This window comes from Palaemon carinicauda, chromosome 41 (genome assembly GCF_036898095.1).
Source record: "Palaemon carinicauda isolate YSFRI2023 chromosome 41, ASM3689809v2, whole genome shotgun sequence".
NCBI classification, from domain to species: domain Eukaryota; kingdom Metazoa; phylum Arthropoda; class Malacostraca; order Decapoda; family Palaemonidae; genus Palaemon; species Palaemon carinicauda.
This window is the reverse complement of record NC_090765.1, coordinates 44,611,123-44,631,389: the sequence shown is the minus strand read 5'-3', so window position 1 is coordinate 44,631,389 and position 20,267 is coordinate 44,611,123. Positions and strand designations below refer to the sequence as shown.

At 42.4% G+C, this 20,267-nt stretch overlaps 1 protein-coding gene across 5 annotated transcripts in view; it reads right to left on the bottom strand.

Annotated features, from left to right (window-relative positions):
* The window catches only part of Mgat1 (alpha-1,3-mannosyl-glycoprotein 2-beta-N-acetylglucosaminyltransferase), a 122,968-nt gene that overhangs the window by 56,929 nt on the left and 45,772 nt on the right, over positions 1-20,267 (bottom strand). For all 5 annotated transcript variants that reach the window (XM_068364589.1, XM_068364587.1, XM_068364588.1 and 2 more), the window contains 4 exons: positions 20,057-20,182; positions 10,828-10,992; positions 7,266-7,472; positions 6,072-6,210 (listed from right to left, as the gene is read on the bottom strand). In XM_068364589.1, the coding sequence (XP_068220690.1) occupies positions 6,072-6,210; positions 7,266-7,472; positions 10,828-10,992; positions 20,057-20,161 (616 nt within the window). In that variant the 5' untranslated portion in view covers positions 20,162-20,182. The remainder of the gene's footprint in view (positions 1-6,071; positions 6,211-7,265; positions 7,473-10,827; positions 10,993-20,056; positions 20,183-20,267) is intronic.

Genomic DNA, 20,267 nt, shown 5'->3' with positions numbered 1-20,267 from the left:
TACTGCACTCGATGCTACGAATGGTCCCAGGGTGTAGCAGTTCTCGTAAAGAGACTGGACATCTTTAAGATAAAAAGACGCGAACACTGACTTGCTTCTCCAATAGGTTGCGTCGATTATACTTTGCAGAGATCTATTTTGTTTAAAGGCCACTGAAGTTGCGACAGCTCTAACTTCATATGTCCTTACCTTCAGCAAAGCTTGGTCTTCCTCACTCAGATGTGAATGAGCTTCTCGTATCAACAGTCTGATAAAATAGGATAAAGCATTCTTTGACATAGGCAAAGATGGTTTCTTAACTGAACACCATAAAGCTTCTGACTGTCCTCGTAAAGGTTTAGTTCGTCTTAAATAGAACTTAAGAGCTCTCACAGGGCATAAGACTCTTTCTAGTTCATTTCCAACCATATTCGATAGGCTTGGAATATCGAACGATTTCGGCCAAGGACGAGAGGGTATCTCGTTTTTGGCTAGAAAACCAAGTTGTAGAGAACATGTAGCCGTTTCAGATGAAAATCCGATGTTCCTGCTGAAGGCGTGAATCTTACTGACTCTTTTAGCTGTGGCTAAGCAAACCAGGAAAAGAGTCTTTAAAGTGAGATCTTTAAAGGAGGCTGATTGTAGAGGCTCGAACCTTTCTGACATGAGGAATCTTAGTACCACGTCTAAATTCCAACCAGGTGTAGCCAAACGACGCTCCTTCGTGGTCTCAAAAGACTTAAGGAGGTCCTGTAGATCTTTGTTGTTGGAAAGATCTAAGCCTCTGTGACGGAAGACTGATGCCAACATGCTTCTGTAACCCTTGATAGTGGGAGCTGAAAGAGATCGTTCTTTCCTCAGGTATAAAAGGAAGTCAGCTATTTGAGTTACAGAGGTACTGGTCGAGGATACAGATACTGACTTGCACCAGTTTCGGAAGACTTCCCACTTCGATTGGTAGACTCTAAGGGTGGATGTCCTCCTTGCTCTAGCAATCGCCCTGGCTGCCTCCTTCGAAAAGCCTTTAGCTCTCGAGAGTCTTTCGATAGTCTGAAGGCAGTCAGACGAAGAGCGTGGAGGCCTTGGTGTACCTTCTTTACGTGTGGCTGACGTAGAAGGTCCACCCTTAGAGGAAGAGTTCTGGGAACGTCCACTAGCCATCGAAGTACCTCGGTGAACCATTCTCTCGCGGGCCAGAGGGGAGCAACTAACGTCAACCTTGTCCCTTCGTGAGAGGCGAACTTCTGCAGTACCTTGTTGACAATCTTGAACGGGGGGAATGCATATAGGTCTAGATGTGACCAATCTAGGAGAAAGGAATCTATATGAACTGCTGCTGGGTCCGGGATTGGTGAGCAATATATTGGGAGCCTCTTGGTCATCGAGGTTGCGAAGAGATCTATGGTAGGCTGGCCCCATGTGGCCCACAGTCTCTTGCACACATCCTTGTGTAGGGTCCATTCTGTTGGAATGATTTGTCCCTTCCGACTGAGGCAATCTGCCATGACATTCAAGTTGCCTTGGATGAACCTCGTTACTAGTGAAATGTTTAGATCTTTTGACCAGGTGAGGAGGTCCCTTGCGATCTCGTACAACGTCATAGAGTGGGTCCCTCCTTGCTTGGAGATGTACGCCAAAGCCGTGGTGTTGTCCGAGTTCACCTCCACCACTTTGCCTTGAAGGAGAGACTTGAAGCTTTTCAAGGCCAGATGAACTGCCAGTAGCTCCTTGCAGTTGATATGCATTGTCCTTTGACTCGAGTTCCAAGTTCCCGAGCATTCCCGAGCGTCTAATGTCGCGCCCCAGCCCGTGTCCGATGCGTCCGAGAAGAGAACGTGGTTGGGAGTCTGAACAGCCAGGGGCAGACCCTCTCTGAGGCTGATACTGTCCTTCCACCAAGTCAGGCAAGACTTCATCTTCTCGGAAATGGGGATCGAGACCGCTTCTAGCGTCTTGTCCTTTTTCCAGTAAACAGCTAGGTGATATTGAAGAGGACGGAGGTGTAGTCTTCCTAACGATACGAACTGTTCCAGGGATGATAGTGTCCCTATCAGACTCATCCACTGCCTGACTGAACATCGTTCCTTCTTCAGCATGTTCTGGATGCATAACTGGGCTTGACTTGTTCTGGGGGCCGACGGAAAAGCCCGAAAAGCTAGACTGTGAATCTCCATCCCTAAATACACAATAGTTTGGGATGGGACCACTTGAGACTTTTCCATATTGACCAGGAGACCCAATTCCTTGGTCAGATCTAGAGTCCACTTTAGATCCTTCAGACAGCGATGACTGGAAGAAGCTCTTAGAAGCCAGTCGTCCAAATAGAGGGAGGCTCTGATGTCCGCTAAATGAAGGAATTTGGCTACATTCCTCATCAGCCTCGTAAACACAAGAGGAGCTGTGCTTAGGCCAAAGCACAGGGCTTGAAACTGGTAGACAACCTTTTCGTAAACAAATCTCAGAAAATGTTGGGAGTCTGGGTGGATGGGGACGTGAAAGTATGCGTCCCTTAGGTCTAAAGAGACCATCCAGTCTTCCCTTCTGACCGCTGCTAGAACGGACTTTGTGGTCTCCATGGAGAACGTCTGCTTTGTGACAAAGACATTCAGCGCACTGACGTCTAGCACCGGCCTCCACCCTCCTGTCTTCTTTGCCACTAAGAAGAGACGGTTGTAGAAGCCCGGGGTTTAATGGTCCAGGACTTTGACTACCGCTCCCTTTTCTAGTAAGAGAGACACCTCCTGTTTCAATGCTCGTCTCTTGTCTTCCTCTCTGTACCTGGGAGAGAGATCGATGGGAGACGTTGCTAGAGGGGGTTTTCGTACAAACGGGATCTTGTACCCCTCTCTGAGCAACTTCACAGATTGTGCATCTGCGCCTCTCTTCTCCCAGGTCTGCCAGAAGTTCTTGAGTCTGGCTCCCACTGCTGTCTGAAGAAGCTGGCAGTCAGACTCTGCCTTTAAAGGACTTGGTTCCTTTCTTCTTCCCACGTCTCCCTTCGGCACGAGCACCTCCTCTGCTGGAGGCTCTGCCACGAAAGGGCGGAATAAATCGGGACGCTGGAGTATCCATCCTTGGTCTAGCTGACAAGGTAGGCAAAGGGGTGGCTTTGCGGGCAGAGGACGCAACCAGGTCATGAGTGTCCTTCTGTATCAAAGAAGCAGCAATCTCCTTAATCAAGTCCTCTGGAAAAAGGCACTTAGAAAGAGGAGCAAACAGAAGTTCGGATCTTTGACATGGTGTCACTCCAGCTGACAGGAAAGAGCAAAGGTTCTCACGCTTCTTGAGGACTCCGGATACGAACGATGCAGCAAACTCACTAGACCCGTCACGTATGGCCTTGTCCATGCAGGACATGATGAGCAAATAAGATTCCTTCTCAGTCGGGGAGATCTTCCTGCTCAAAGCTCCCAGACACCAGTCTAAAAAGTTGAAGACCTCGAAGGCTCTAAATATCCCTTTCAACAGATGGTCTAGGTCCGAAGGTGACCAGCATATCTTAGAGCGTCTCATGGCTAGCCTGCGGGGAGAGTCTACAAGACTTGAGAAGTCGCCCTGGGCAGAGGCAGGAACTCTCAAGCCGAGAACTTCTCCCGTGGCATACCAGACGCTCGATCTGGAAGAGAGTCTAGCAGGGGGAAACGTAAAAGCTGTCTTCCCTAGACTCTTTTTGGACTGCATCCATTCTCCTATTACTCGTAAAGCTCTCTTGGACGAGCGTGCGAGGACGAGTCTAGTAAAGGCAGGCGAGGATGACTGCGTACCTAAAGCAAACTCTGACGGAGGAGAGCGCGGAGCCACAGACACAAACTGGTCCGGAAACATCTCTTTGAACAGAGCAAGAACTTTTCTAAAGTCCAAAGAGGGTTGCGTGGACTTGGGCTCGTCAAGGTCCGAATGTGGTTCATCAACGTGTGCCGCATCGTCATCATCCGAGTATTGAGGAGGAAGCGGCAATGGAGTAGGTATCGGCTGGTTAGCTGAGTCCGGTCGCACGGGTGCACGCGTGACTGAACCAGACGCAACGTCATGGAACTGTTGCCCAGTCTGTGAGCTGGCAACAACCATAGCAGCGCGGGGACGCACAGCGTCTACTCCAGACTGTCTAGTCTGCTGTGGGAGAGCAGTGGCAACCACACTGGGTTGCGGAGGTTGACGCACCGCGTCAAAACAAAACAACTCTGACGGTTGTTGTACCTCGCGAACGTCAACGGAAGGTTCCGTGCGTCGCTGAACGTCAACATGCGGCTGGCAGGGCACACTGGAACGCATGGGTGGCGGGACTCTCTCAGCTGGAGTGCGTAAGAAGGTCGCCGAAGCGTCCACAGGACGCACAACCGAGTGTGTGGTTGGATGTAGGCAAGAGGCTGGTGCAGCAGCAACCTTCTCCGCACGAAAGTCCTGCATCAGAGACGTTAATTGGTACTGCATGGTCTGCAGCAAAGACCACTTAGGGTCTGCAGGAGCAGGTGCGGCGACAGACGGTGTAACTGCCTGAGGCGGGTACCGCTTTGCCTCTCTTAGGAGGTGAGCAGTCATCGGAAGACTGCAGCGAGTCCGAACTGACCCAGTGGCTACAACTGGGCCGTTGGACTTGCGCGGAAGGGACCGACTTGCGCTTAAGAGGTCGTGAGACCTTGGTCCATGGTTTCTTACGAGAAACCTCTTCCGCAGACGAGGAATAAATGGGCTCTCTCGTCTTTGTGTGGGTGGGGCGATCTTGGGTAGATACGCCCGAAACCACGGAGGGAACGTCTGTTCGCTGATTAAAGCCTCTCGAACCCATTGGTCGTACGCCATTGCTTCTCCCCTGGACTTGGGAGCTTGCAAGAGGTCCCGGACTAGGAGGTCGACAGGCACGAACAGACGAACCCTCAAGCGCAACACTATCTACAACACTATCACTCACTTTACCACTTCCCACTGCACTTTTACACTTCAGCTCCTTGACGTCCGCCATGAGCTGGTTACGGTCACTAGCCAGGGACTCAACTCTCTCACCCAGAGCTTGGATGGCACGCATCATGTCAGCCATCGAAGGTTCCTGAGTGCCAGAAGGGGGATTAGGAGCAACCACTACAGGGGAAGGAATAGGTTGTGGGGCATGAGGAGAGGAAAAATCAACAGAACGAGATGAACTTCTCCTGACTCTATCTCTCTCTAGCCTACGTGTATATTTTTGGAATTCGATAAAATCGAATTCCGAAAGCCCAACGCATTCCTCACATCGATCTTCCAATTGACAGGTTTTATCCCGACAATTGGAACAAACGGTGTGAGGATCGATAGAGGCCTTCGGAAGACGCCTTGAACAGTCCCTAGCATTACACTTCCTGAATTTTGGGACTTGAGAAGGGTCAGCCATTTTGAATTGGTCAAAGGGGAATTCAAAAACTATCCAAAGTCATCAACAAATAATCCGATATCAAAAAAAGAATGCAAGGATTTATTGAAGAGAAAGCCTGCACAGCGAAAGCTCAAAACTAGAATAGTGTACTTCACCAAATAGTTGTGAAAACAAATCCAGTTAGCAACAGCGAATTAGTAGGTCTTGCCGGTAGCACGACAGAGAGAAAATTGAGTTCTTTGTTTACAATGAGTACTGAGTACCTGCACGACAGATGGCGCTGTTGAAGTACACCCCCTACCTGCATAGCGATCGCTGGCGGATTTTTTCCGTAGAGTTTTCTGTCGAGCAGCAGAGCTGCAGCTTATATAATCACCGGCTAAGTTAAATATTGAAAAAAGTAAAATCTCCAATGTTTCACTATACCTGCATAATTCTCCCCCTAATTGATTGTACTGTACTCATTTCAATTTTAAGAAGATCAAAGATAAATTTCTCTAGTCACCAAATTGCAAGACAAAATTATACACGAATCAATAGGAAAGTGAAGGACGGATTATAAACTTAAAGATAATCATCAAAAGATCACTATTAGCTAAAGGGCCTATGGAACTGTCACATGACTATTTAATGTTCTTACAGTTGAACAAACAGTGAGACACAGATAACTAAAATCTGGATCCGACTCACACTTCCTTTTTATGTATCTTGGGACAACCGTAAAAACACTATAATTCCTACTCACCTTCCACAATAATCACAGCTTCATATGAAAATTTCTGGAAGATCTGATTCAAAGCCCATCTATAATGTCTCGCTATCAGGAAATATCCTTTAAATTTCTTTTCTTTCACAGGTACATCTATATCACTCAAGTCAGGTTGCTGAAAAGAAAGTGAAACTTTTAGATAACTCTCTCATCCACCTTTTGCCTTGATAACACTCCATCTACAACAACACATGATAAATTTGGGTTGACCTAGGATATGAGGTTCCAGTTAGGCATTACAAACATAGTTTGATAGTATTATATGTAAATATTCTAACATGAAACTATAGTGCATGGTTATTATTCTATATAAAACCATAAAATTACATAAGAAATCAACAAAAATTATTATGGCGGATTTCATTTACCTTTATTTGGAGTATGTTTGTGGGAATATAAGTCTATCCCAAGCAGCTTGGTCCAAAACCAGGATATGACATCACAAAATGAATCAGGAAAATGATTTTACAAGTAAGTAGTATTACAAGGAAAAAAAAAGAGAGAGAGAGAGAGAGAGAGAGAGAGAGAGAGAGAGAGAGAGAGAGAGAGAGAGAGAGAGAGAGAGAGAGAGAGAGAGAAAGAGAGAGAGAGAGAGAATCTCTTTCATTTTGTCAGAGCCCTTGTTTTTGTTGTATACAGGACAGCAGTACAGGCCTTATATACCTAGCAGAAGTTTTTACTCTCTATCATAGGTAAATCATTACATAAGTCTGGCAATTTCTCTCTAATTCATCCATAATGCAGCCACTCGCTTTCTGCTCTTTGAATTGTCTCGGCAGTCAACTGTGTCTACACAGTACAAGAAATAATCAACTCTTCGAAGACCTGCTCATCTATCACATAAAGGTTCTTACATTTCTATATCTTCCCCATTTGCTGTTGTTATACAATTCAGACATCAAATATATTTTACTTCATTTAGTTTTGTAATCTAGGAGACTTCTTATGATATCATCTGTAATATTCAGTACACAGTACAGTGTACATGCCCACACCTTCCACGAAACTACACAGTCATATTCCTCATTGTATTTCTCTTTACAATTCCAATTACCAATAGCTTTGAGATATACTATATAATAAAAAATTTCATGGTAAAATATTCCGTTCAAAGAAAATAAATATGATACAGACAGGACTTACTGAAGTTTATTACAGGAAAGCACTCACCTGAATTAACGTAACTTTATCACCATAGGACATTACAGCATCTCTAGTTGGTTTATGACCACAATCCTGAGACACTACAATGGGAAATTGTTCCTGGTTTGGTCGGTACTTAAGTAGAAGATCCAGAGATCTCCGTACAGCTGATTCTCGATTACATGCTATCAACAATACAGGCAGTACTTGAATAGGAGGCTCTGGTATTAGATCCTGAAAAAATATGATGGGCTATAGTAAAATTGTACAACAATCATAAACTACCAACTCAAACCTTTTCTATGGTCGGAAACTTTTCAAGACCATCAAATTTTCCGTTTTCATAATTTTATAATAAAATACAAGGTATAAAATAAATCATCTAAATAGAATTCCAAATTCTAAAAAATATTAATTTCCTATAGTAATTCACGAGATAAGTCAGTCATGAAAATAGCTGGAAACATTATTCCAGGTGTGTTCTCACAGACATGAGATCCTCAACTAAGTTCATCATAAAACCTTTAGTAGGGGGCTAAGAAATGGATTCGTTCAATAGAAAAAAATTCTTTAGTAAAAAAAAAAGTTTTAATAACATAAATAAAGTAGTCTTTTTTTGCATAAACCCATTAAATATACGAATTGCTTAATTTCCATTGACAATGGGATCCAAGTTACAGAACTTTCACTCTTCATAATTAATAAGCCTCTACAGATAACACCCATTTCACACTTACTTTCTCTGTGGCAAAAGATTAAATATCATAGTGCCAGGGAAGAGAAAAGGGCACTAACTCCATGAATGAAAAGTTTGTGAGAAAAATATTTTTTTTAAATTAAAATAGGACTTCTTTTATTAACCCTTAATTAGCAAAGGTGCACAATCCCTCCCTGTTGGAAAAAAACATGGTACATTAGAAATATTTGGCCCTGACAAGATTACAGCACATCCAAGAGTTCATGAGGTACATTTCTGAAATAGACTCTAAGCGCAGTTAGAGTGACATATCCATCGCTCAGCTCAAATAATGGTAACAACCTTCTTATTGTGATTGAAACCCCTTGTACACTATAAACTTCAACAACTACAAATTACCTTCTGCCATAAAATCAGAATTTTGGAATTTAGTTTCTATCTGTAGCCCATGAGATGAAAAATTCTAAACTAAGGAAAGCAGAACCTCTGAGTAAATTGTTAATGATTTTACAAGTACTGTACTGTAAGTAGTATCAAAAGGAAAAAAGAGAGAGAGAGAGAATCTCTTTTATTTTGTCAGAACCCTTGTTTCTGTTGCATACAGGACAGCAGAGTACAAGCAGAACTTCTGAGCAAATTGTTAATACGGTAAAATCACCTTAATGGAGCATGAAAGGTTCTCGCTATGAAAAGAATTCATGGGAATAGCAGGATTTTGTAAAGAGAAAGTTCAATAGACAGCAGTTCTTTGAGTGGATTATATTCCCACACTAGGCATGAAGTCACTAAAATGTTTCAGAGGCAAGAGCTAAATGGTAAAGTGTCATAAAGAGTAGAGATGACTTAATTACCAATCTTTTCAAAAGACGGGCTTCAAAAAATCTTAGTCTCAGATGTAGCTAAAACCAGTAGGTGCTTTTCAGTTGATAAAATTCCCCTCAGCCTTAAGGAAGGCCACAGAGTCCTTTGGGTATTATCCTAGCAGTGTCGCCATTTGAATAAGCAATTTCAGACTCGCTCTGAATTGAAGTGCGGGGAACATGTTTCTCTGGGGATAGCAGATAGGCTTGCCTCCCGCAGAGCTTGTCCCAAAGTTAAACCTAAGGGTTGTCCTTCGTCAACTCATAGGGGAGATCGAGACGGAGAAGGTTCAGAGGGTTGAGTACCAAAGACAGAAGAGAGAGGTTTAGAGGATTTCATTAACTTTACGGAACACCCAGAGGAAGAAGAATCTCTTTTTGCCATTTTCTTCCTTCTCTTGCCATACAACAGCTATTGCAAGACAACCACTTTTTACATACCTCACTGGGTGATGACTGCTCGTAGTCATGACCTCTGAAAGAATAGCACAATTAACGGGAATCCACAGAACTTCTGCTCATGAATGCCCACACATGATTTCTCCATTCACACAGCAATCTATAAATAATAAAAAAAAAAAAAAAAATAAAAGGTGTAAATATAGCCAAATTTGTACTAGTTGGCAGGTGAAGTCAAAGTGGCAATTCAATGAACTGGCAGGGGGGAAGGCTTCCTTGTCACCCGCCAGCAACTACTGACATCTCGTTATAAATCTCAAGAGTTAAGTTTCTGGCTTCATTTAAAACATACAACTCTTAAAAGACAAAGGTTTAAATTTGTGTATGAAAAAATCTCCAATGACAACCAGACAGCAGTCAGTTGTCTCAAGAAAGGGAGACCTTACTCAAAAACTTTGAACTCTGGGTACAAAAGTCATTACGACACTGATCATGAGAAGAGCCAAGCTTATATTCCATATATGCATAGGAATGACTCGTAGATTGTAAGAAAGTGGAGATTGATTGCAGGTTTCCCCCAAATTACCCATCGTGTGTATGCGAAGGAATGTCACCAGTTATCTCTCAGCTTTCAATACCAGAATATATCTGGAAAGAGGCAAAAGCAATCCTCAACCATACAGGAAAAGACCAACAGTGTGACTGCATGGTCCAGCAAGGGCCAAGTGCTGGTGCTAAGTGTGTAAGCACTGGCACTGCAGTCACGTTTACCCTCTTCATAGGGTCAGCACTTGATAGAACATTGTCTCTCTATTATGTAAAAGACAGATAGTTTACAAGAAGTCTCACGGTCTTCCTGGCCTACAGTACCTCCTCTTCTGGAAAAATAAGTGTTGCAGTAGGAAGAAAAGATGAAGGGGAAGAAAAACTGCCAAATGTGGAGAGTATATCTTTCTTCCCTTTTTTCGGAGTCAAACCCTGGGTGCCAAACAATGATGCTTCAATGAAGTAATAGGCCAAAGGGGCTTCCTTGACAGGAATTGGAAATTTCAGAGAGACAATCACAGGCCTATCATCATGCTTTTGATATAACAAATCATGACGAGAGTGGCTTTCGATACAAGTCATGGTGAGAGTGACTCTCCCTTAGCAAGGAGAGGATAATGGATTTTTACCCTCAATCCTAATAGAGTTGATGTTAAATCCAAGAAAAACCATTCACCTGCTGCTGGGGAAAACACAAGATTCTTCTGACCAACCTCAAAGGTACCAAATGAAAGGTTTGTATCTACATAGAAAAAAATGTTATATGGGTTTGCTAAGAATAAAGAACTATTGTAAATAATTCAGTCTTCTTTGAAGGTGACTGAGAATATCTTATAAGGATACTGAAAAAAAAAAAAAAAAAAAAAAAAAACATCATTGCAAACTGGTCTGTGGAATCAAGATATAGACAAAAATGTGGGCTTACTCTATACCCCTATTACAATTCAAGATGAGAGTTGAATATTGTCACTGACTAAGCATTTACAAAATTGAAACTGTACTATGAACATTAAATGATCTAAAACAAGTCCAGTTAAAAATAAAATGCCAATATGTTACTGTATAAGACAATAAACCCATACCATACCTGGAGGCCAAGATCTACGGCTTCTTCTCGGCTCCGCTGCTCCTCCTGCTGCTTTTGAAGGGTCCTGAGTCTTTCCACCAAGGAATTGTAGAAATCACTCTGTTTCTTAAGCTCTGACTCTAATTTATCCACCTGATGTGATATGGAGTGAGTCTTATCTCCATCCTGAATATATAAGTAAATAAAGGATACTTATTTATATTCAATATACAACCCAACACATGTACTAAATATCGAATAAATTGATTAAAGATATCATAATACTACACTAATTTTTTTCCCAATTAAAATAACAAAATATGAAATTAATTAATATAAAGGACAATTCCACCACTGAATAATCATGTAGCTATTTAAAAACTTCATTGGTTGTAACACAAAGCCTATCAGTTTACATTTGCCTTAGTAGCTATTTTGAAGGGGAGCAAACTTAACAGGTAACAAATTTATTACCAGGGTGGCAAATTTTATCACAAAGATATAGGTTATCTTCTTTCCACAAAAAAAAATACTTTGTACCTAGAGTGGCAGAGTGCACACATTCAATTTACTTTGCAAAATTTTTTGAAAGAAAAAGGGGTTACTGAGGTAAAGACCTATTTTTGTACAATAGAGCCACTGATTTCATGACAAGAAAAAGGGCTATCACACTAAACTTCAACAAGGGATTTTATCTTCCAAGAAATCTAAACAACACACAATCTTAAAATTTCTACTGTTCTATTTTAACGTAGTTACTAATCTTTAAATATTTCATTTCCTCATTGGCTTGCTTTCGCTATTGGAGTCCTTAAGCTTGTTGCATTCTGCTTTTCCACCCAAGGTTGTACCTAGGCTGGTAATTATAGTAATAAAAAGGTTGAGCCTACCGACTTTATTAAATAAACAGGAAAAACACACCTTGTTGCCATTACTGGACCTAGGGTCTATGAATTCATCTAAACACAAGCTTACTTCCTTATCTTATTACTGTACTATTCTTGGCAATAGAAGTACAGTAATGACATCTACGCTGTGTTACCTCAAGAATTTAACTAAAGATAGATTATTTGCAAATCAACAAAATTATTCCTCTATTTTCAAGTGTTCTGAAATAAAGAAAAAAAAAAAAGATAAAAAATTACTCCAGCTGTCAGTAGAGAATGAGTTTCCCTCAAAAAGTACCACAAATTATAGAGTAATGAACCAGTATACAGGCGGAACAGGATACTTCACAACCTATTAGGAACTCTGGATTGACTTCCTAAAAGACTGAACCACTGAAAGGTAACTGCAAGGACCTGTCTGGCCAAGGTACCTTCCCTCTTTATTCGTAGTTTCTCCATTTTCTTTATATAGAAAGCTGCTTGAGGGACGGCAATTTGTGATGCAAATGAACCATGAGCCCTTGAACCACGCTTTCACAAAAAAGGCAGATTGGTGGTCAGAGCATCACTAGCGGCAATCATCGGCGATTGCCGACTATTAAACCATCAGGTATCTGAAGAGCTCTTCCAACATGGTAATGAGGCAAGACAAACATTAGACCATGACACCAATTAACTCTTCTCCTTACATAAGATGACAAGAGCAACCAGATATGTTAGACCTTTGCCAATGAAAATTACCATTTTTCTCAGGTCTACAGACAAAACACTTCTCTTTTTCATATGCTAACCATGGATGAATCTACACTAACATTTAACTAAAGTCTATGAACAGCGTATCCCCCTTTTCATATGCTGCCTGTAGATGGTGAAAAGTGCAATGTTCTTATTCTTGAAACGTATCACCTCCAAAATTTTGTGGGTTCTTATGAGGCATAATATCTATTCATTGTTAAGATTTTGTGAAAATCCAATATCGTCAAAATTTGTCTCTTTGCTTTCATGTAATCTTTAAAATTAAGAAAAATGCATATCCAGATCTAGAATTCGGATCTGGAACCACATCATCTCCAAAAGTTAATGGAGTTGCCCATGGTCCAAGATCTATCTGTGATGGAAATTTCCCCACACATCCATCAATTTGTTTCGACATTATCTTTAAAATGGTGAAAAATGTTATTTTGATAATAAAATAAATTTTTGAATATACTTACCCGGTGATTATAATAGCTGCAACTCTGTTGCTCGACAGAAAAACTCTACGTAAAAATTCGCCAGCGATCGCTACACAGGTAGGGGGTGTACTCAACAGCGCCATCTGTCGTTCAGATACCTAGTACTCATTGTAAACAAAGAACTCAATTTTCTCCTCGGTCCACTTTGTCTCTATTGGGGAGGAAGGGAGGGTCCTTTAATTTATAATCACCGGGTAAGTATATTCAAAAATTTATTTTATTATCAAAATAACATTTTTCAATATTTAACTTAGCCGGTGATTATAATAGCTGATTCACACCCAGGGGGGTGGGTAGAGACCAGCAAAATATGTTTACATCATATGAGCTAAGAATTTTTATTTCATTTTAGAAGTTATCAAAATAACTAAACAAAATAAATAGGTACCTGGTAAGGAAGTCGACTTGAACAATTACTCTGCCTTTTTAAGTACGTCTTCCTTACGGAGCCTCGCGATCCTCTTAGGATGCTGAGCGACCCCTAGGAGCTGAAGTATCAAGGGTTGCAACCCATACAACAGGACCTCATCAAAACCTCTAATCTAGGCGCTTCTCAAGAAATGACTTTGACCACCCGCCAAATCAACCAGGATGCGAAAGGCTTCTTAGCCTTCCGGACAACCCAAAAACAACAATAAAAACATTTCAAGAGAAAGATTAAAAAGGTTATGGAATTAGGGAATTGTAGTGGTTGAGCCCTCACCCACTACTGCACTCGCTGCTACGAATGGTCCCAGAGTGTAGCAGTTCTCGTAAAGAGACTGGACATCCTTAAGATAAAAAGACGCGAACACTGACTTGCTTTTCCAATAGGTTGCGTCCATTATACTTCGCAGAGATCTATTTTGTTTAAAGGCCACGGAAGTTGCGTCAGCTCTAACTTCGTGTGTCCTTACCTTCAGCAAAGCTTGGTCTTCCTCATTCAGATGGGAATGAGCTTCTCGTATTAACAGTCTGATAAAATAGGATAAAGCATTCTTTGACATAGGCAAAGATGGTTTCTTAACTGAACACCATAAAGCTTCAGACGGGCCTCGTAAAGGTTTAGTTCGTTTTAAATAGAACTTAAGAGCTCTTACAGGGCATAAGACTCTTTCTAGTTCCTTTCCAACCATACGATAAGCTTGGAATATCAAACGATTTTGGCCAAGGTCGAGAAGGCAGCTCGTTTTTGGCTAGAAAACCAAGTTGTAGAGAACATGTAGCCGTTTCAGATGAGAATCCGATGTTCTTGCTGAAGGCATGAATCTCACTGACTCTTTTAGCAGTGGCTAAGCATACCAGGAAAAGAGTCTTTAAGGTGAGATATTTCAGGGAGGCTGATTGTAGCGGCTCGAACCTGTCTGACATAAGGAATCTTAGTACCACGTCTAAATTCCAACCAGGTGTAACCAAACGACGCTCCTTCGTGGTCTCAAAAGACTTAAGGAGGTCCTGTAGATCTTTATTGTTGGAAAGATCTAAGCCTCTGTGACGGAAGACTGATGCCAACATGCTTCTGTAACCCTTGATAGTGGGAGCTGAAAGAGATCGTTCTTTCCTCAGATATAAGAGGAAGTCAGCTCTTTGAGTTACAGAGGTACTGGTCGAGGATACGGATACTGACTTGCACCAGTTTCGGAAGATTTCCCACTTCAATTGGTAGACTCTAAGGGTGGATGTTCTCCTTGCTCTAGCAATCGCTCTGGCTGCCTCCTTCGAAAAGCCTCTAGCTCTCGAGAGTCTCTCGATAGTCTGAAGGCAGTCAGACGAAGAGCATGGAGGCCTTGGTGTACCTTCTTTACGTGTGGCTGACGTAGAAGGTCCACCCTTAGGGGAAGTGTTCTGGGAACGTCTACTAGCCATCGAAGTACCTCGGTGAACCATTCTCTCGCGGGCCAGAGGGGAGCAACTAGCGTCAACCTTGTCCCTTCGTGAGAGGCGAACTTCTGCAGTACCTTGTTGACAATCTTGAACGGAGGGAATGCATATAGATCTAGATGTGACCAATCTAGGAGAAAGGCATCTATATGAACTGCTGCTGGGTCCGGGATTGGTGAGCAAAATACTGGGAGCCTCTTGGTCATCGAGGTTGCGAAGAGATCTATGGTTGGCTGGCCCCAGGTGGCCCAAAGTCTCTTGCATACATCCTTGTGGAGGGTCCATTCTGTTGGAATTATTTGTCCCTTCCGACTGAGACAATCTGCCATGACATTCAAGTTGCCTTGGATGAACCTCGTTACTAGTGATAAGTTTAGACCTTTTGACCAGGTGAGGAGGTCCCTTGCGATCTCGTACAAAGTCAGAGAGTAGGTCCCTCCTTGCTTGGAGATGTACGCCAAAGCCGTGGTGTTGTCCGAGTTCACCTCCACCACTTTGCCTTGAAGGAGAGACCTGAAGCTTTTCCAGGCCAGACGTACTGCCAGTAGCTCCTTGCAGTTGAAATGCATTGTCCTTTGACTCGAGTTCCATATTCCCGAGCATTCCCGACCGTCTAATGTCGCACCCCAGCCTACGTCCGATGCGTCCGAGAAGAGAACGTGGTTGGGAGTCTGAACAGCCAGGGGAAGACCCTCTCTTAGGTTGATATTGTCCTTTCACCAAGTCAGACAAGACTTTATCTTTTCGGAAACCGGGATCGAGACCGCTTCTAGCGTCTTGTCCTTTTTCCAGTGAAAAGCTAGATTATATTGAAGAGGACGGAGGTGTAGTCTTCCTAGTGACACAAATTGATCCACGGATGACAGTGTCCCTACCAGACTCATCCACAGCCTGACTGAGCAGCGTTCCTTCTTCAGCATCTTCTGGATGGATAGCAGGGCTGGGGGCTATCGTCTTGTTGTTCAGCAACGTCCTCATCAGAGGGTTCCTCATCCGAAACTGATGAGGAAACGGCAACGGAGTGGGCAACGTCTGGCTCGCTGAATCCGGTCGCACTGGTGGATGCGTGACGGAGCCGGACGCAATATCATGGAACTGCTGCACAGTCTGTGAACTGTCAACAACCATGGGTGCGCGAGGAAGCACAGCGTCAACCCGAGACTGTCTAGACCGTCTGGGTTGTGCAGTCAACACCCTACCGGGTTGCTGAGGTTGACGCACTGTGTCAAAACAAGTCACCTCTGCTGGTTGTTGAACGTCCTGAACGTCAACAACCACATCCGAGCGTCGCTTAACGTCAACGTGCGGCTGGCAACCCACACTGGGTCGCATCGGTGGAGGAACCACCTCAACTGGCAGACGCGAGTAGGTTACCTCAGCGTCAACAGGGCGCACAACCGACCGGTTGGAAGGTTGTTGGCCAGAAGGTTCTTCTCCGCATTTAAGTCCTCTATCAAGGACGCAAGCTTGGACTGCATGTCTTGCAGCAAAGCCCATTTAGGGTCTACGGGAGCAGGTGTGGCAACAGACGGGGTTAGCGACTGAGGCAGAACCGTTTACCATCCCTGAAAGCCTTGTTATGCGTGACATAATAGTACAGCAAAACTTCAAAGGCTCGACAACAGCTGTGAAGTTGACCTGTAAACAACTTGGAGCGTCTCCTGGCTAGGCGCCAGGGAGAGTCTACCAGAATTGAGAAGTCTATCTGGGCAGAGGCTTGAACTCCCAAGCCGAGAACTTATCTCGTGTCATATCAGACTCTCCTCTAAAAACCAGTTTAAAAGAAGGGAAAGCAAAGGCTGTATCCCTAAAACTCCTCCTGGTGAAAAACCAGTCGCCTAGCCAACGTAACGCTCTCTAGGAGAGCGAGAGAGCACTAGCTTAAAAACAACGGCTTCGAAGTAGCTAGGCCTAGTGTAAGCTCTGACGTTTAGGCGAACGAGGAGCAGCAGTTACAAAAAGATCCGGACGAAGATCCTTAAACAAAAAAAAAATCATCATGATTTAATTAAAGTCCATAGGAGGCTAAGCAGCTTTAGGCTCCTCTCCATCTGACAGAGTCCTCAAGGGAATATCAGTAGGAGGGAGAACAGCAACTTCCTCATCTATAGGAACCTTGTCCGATAAAAGCTGAGTCTCTCACTGGTGCATTAGTAGCGGACCAGAACGCAACGTCATGTAACTGCTTGACAGTCTGTGAACTGTCAACAACTGAACTGTCAACCACAACAGGTGCGTGAGGACGCACAGCGTCCACTCGAGACTGCTTTGACTGCCTAGACTGAGCAGTCAAAACAACTCTAGAATGCGGAGGTTGACGCACAGCGTCAAAAAGAGTCAACTCCGATTGTTAGTGAACGTCTTGAACAGGAGCATCAGCCAGTGGCCTAACGTCCAAATGCGGCTGAAAAACCACACGAGACCGCATCGAGTGTGGTTCTAAACAACCTGACTGGCGTGACTAAGCTACGCCAACGTCAACAGTAAGCACAAAGGAACGTTAGGTTGGCTGAAAGCCAGGATATCGATGAGATAAACGGCTAGACTCAACGGACTAATCGGCAGAATAGTCTTCCATAAGGGAGGCAAGCATATACTGCATGTTTTGCCATACAACCCCTTAAGGATCAACGGAAATGGTTGTGGTAATAGACGAGGGTAACGTCTGTGACCGCAACACTTTGCCTACAAAAAAAAGACTCTCGGAGTCTGTGTTACGTTTTTGTTAGGCGGCGAGCAGTTATCCGATGACTGCATAGGGTCAGAGCTGTCCTATTGGCTGTAACCAGGACGCTGGACTTGTCCTGAAAGGACTGACTTTCGCTTAAGGGCTTCGAAACCTTGTGACAGGTTTCTTATGCGAAAAGCCTACGGATGGCGAGGAGAAACAACGTCTCTCTCGTCTTATGGTAGGGGAGATCTTGGTAAGATACACCCGATACCATAGAGGGAAAACGTCTGTTCGTTGGTCAAGGCCTCTCGAACCCATAAGTCGTTTGACATTACTTCTCCCCTGGGCTTGGGAGCTTGCAAGAGGTCCCGGACTAGGTGAACGACAGGCATGAACAGACGAACCCTCGGACGCAACACTGTAACACTTTGCGCCTCGGACGCAACACTGTAACACTTTGCGCATATCACTTTATCACTTCGACTTTCTGTTTTGCACTAATTTCTACCTGAAACACGCAATTCTACCCTTCATTAAAAGGTAGTAATTGCGAAATTAGTCGTATAATACAAGCTCATAATACCAGCAAAAAACAGAAAACATATTTTAAGATAAAAAGAAAAATCAGTGGCTGGGAAAGAGACTAAACACTAGTTCATATAACTACGTTTTCAATCTCTCCCCGCACATAGCCTGGGGACGAGAATAAAAACCTAAAAACGTTTTATCCTTCCTCCCCGTACAGCGACTAGGGACGTGAGTAACACGAGAACAACGTTACCCGCTTGAACGGAACGTTTTCTCTCCTCTCTCTCCCTCTGTCTCTATCTCTCTCTCTCTTTCTCTCTTGATTTCGCACCTAAGAGAAGAGCCCAATTATATATCGTCAAAAATCATGTTATTTGACTAAAGGAAAAAACTGAAAGGTTTTTCAAATAAAAAGTTCCTTTAATTTAGAATTTAAAACATTTAAGCTAAGAAAGAATGAACAAAACGTCAGAATCGATTTACTCTTACTGCAAAGTGAAACCGTGATACACTCTCTCTCTATCGTAACGATAGAGCGCATGTTGTACGTCCTGAACGTCAACAACTGCGTAGCATAAAAAACTAAACGTTAGTTCATCTTTGAAAACAGTACGAAGACTATCAAAGAAATTCTTTCATAAAATATTACATTTAAAAAGTTTTAAAACCTTAGCTCTTTAAAAGCTAAAGACGATATAAAGGGCTCAACGTTGATTAACTTCGGTTTCCAAGTTAGGACCGCCTACTCTCAGGCTCTGCCTTTTTAAGTACGTTATATAAACAAAGCATTAAAATTTATTTTTATATGTTTATAAAAAATGGAAAGTTAATCGAAGAGGCCTAATAAAGGCGGAGAGATATAAAATATAGAGGAAAATCTATAACGTGATAAGATAATTATTAAAAGCCTAAACACACTTCCGTCTAAGGGAAGGGTCGGCCATTTAAAAGTGAAAGAAAGTCCATACTCTCTTTGTCACCATAATTAAATCTATCCAAAACGAGTTCAAGTTTTAAGATGAAGATAAAACACCTGCATAGCGAAAGCTCAAAACTAGAATAGTGTACTTCACCAAATAGTTGTGAAAACAAATCCAGTTAGCAACAGCTAATTAGTAGGTCTTGCCGGTAGCCCGACAGAGAGAAAATTGAGTTCTTTGTTTACAATGAGTACTAGGTATCTGAACGACAGATGGCGCTGTTGAGTACACCCCCTACCTGTGTAGCGATCGCTGGCGAATTTTTACGTAGAGTTTTTCTGTCGAGCAACAGAGTTGCAGCTATATAATCACCGGCTAAGTTAAATATTGAAAAATGCAAATCCAGATCTAGAATCTGGATCCGGATCATCTCCAAAATCTAATGGGGTCATCCATGACCTAAGATCTATCTCAAGAGAAAATTTCAACAACAGTCAAGTGGTTGTGACGTAAACCTGTCCACAGACAGACACACAAAAATCCTGTAAATAAATAAACAAACTTCATTTTATAACCTCCTTGGCAGAGGTAATAACAATAACTAATATCAATCAGCATTGGAAGACTAATTACGTATAGTCTCTAATCTTTTCATCTTTTTGAAAAAAAATTAATCTTGAGGTGGTAGTCTGCTAATCTACAGTATACCAATGCAACCAATTCACATACAATACATATCATATTTTGAAAATATGAACATATAATCTGAATAATCTAATAAACAAAAAAATCAATTGATTTGACCAATGATATCAATTGTTGATTCAATATTACTTAATTTCAAAGTGCATTCAAAGTTAAAAATGTGATAATGTCAATGAATTAAATAAAAAGTGAGGATAGCTTTGAAAACAAATACTAATTAAAATACCCGGTAGTAAGGGAATACAGTCAATACACTAATCTGGGAGAGCTACTGATGAAATCCAGGATAAAATCTTTAATACAATTTCACAGAATAAACTCTTTCATCTAATTTCTGCCAATATGCTTACACTTGGAACCATATACAAAAGAATATTGGGGAAGATTCAGTGAAATAATGCAAATAAAAATTAATATAGAATCGAGAGAGAATCTCCAAATTACCTGTGTCAGATGTGGAGTTGCTGGTTGATATGTAAAAAGTACATATACAACCAGGAACCAGGCAACAATGCCAAGCTTCAGTAAGAGCAGCTGCTTCTTCCTCATACTAAGAAATTCATTACAGTTCTGAGGAATAAAGGAAGGTTTGTCAGTGTCTAAAATATCATCAAGTCTGTACAACACATATAAGGCTAATCAAAACAATGACAAC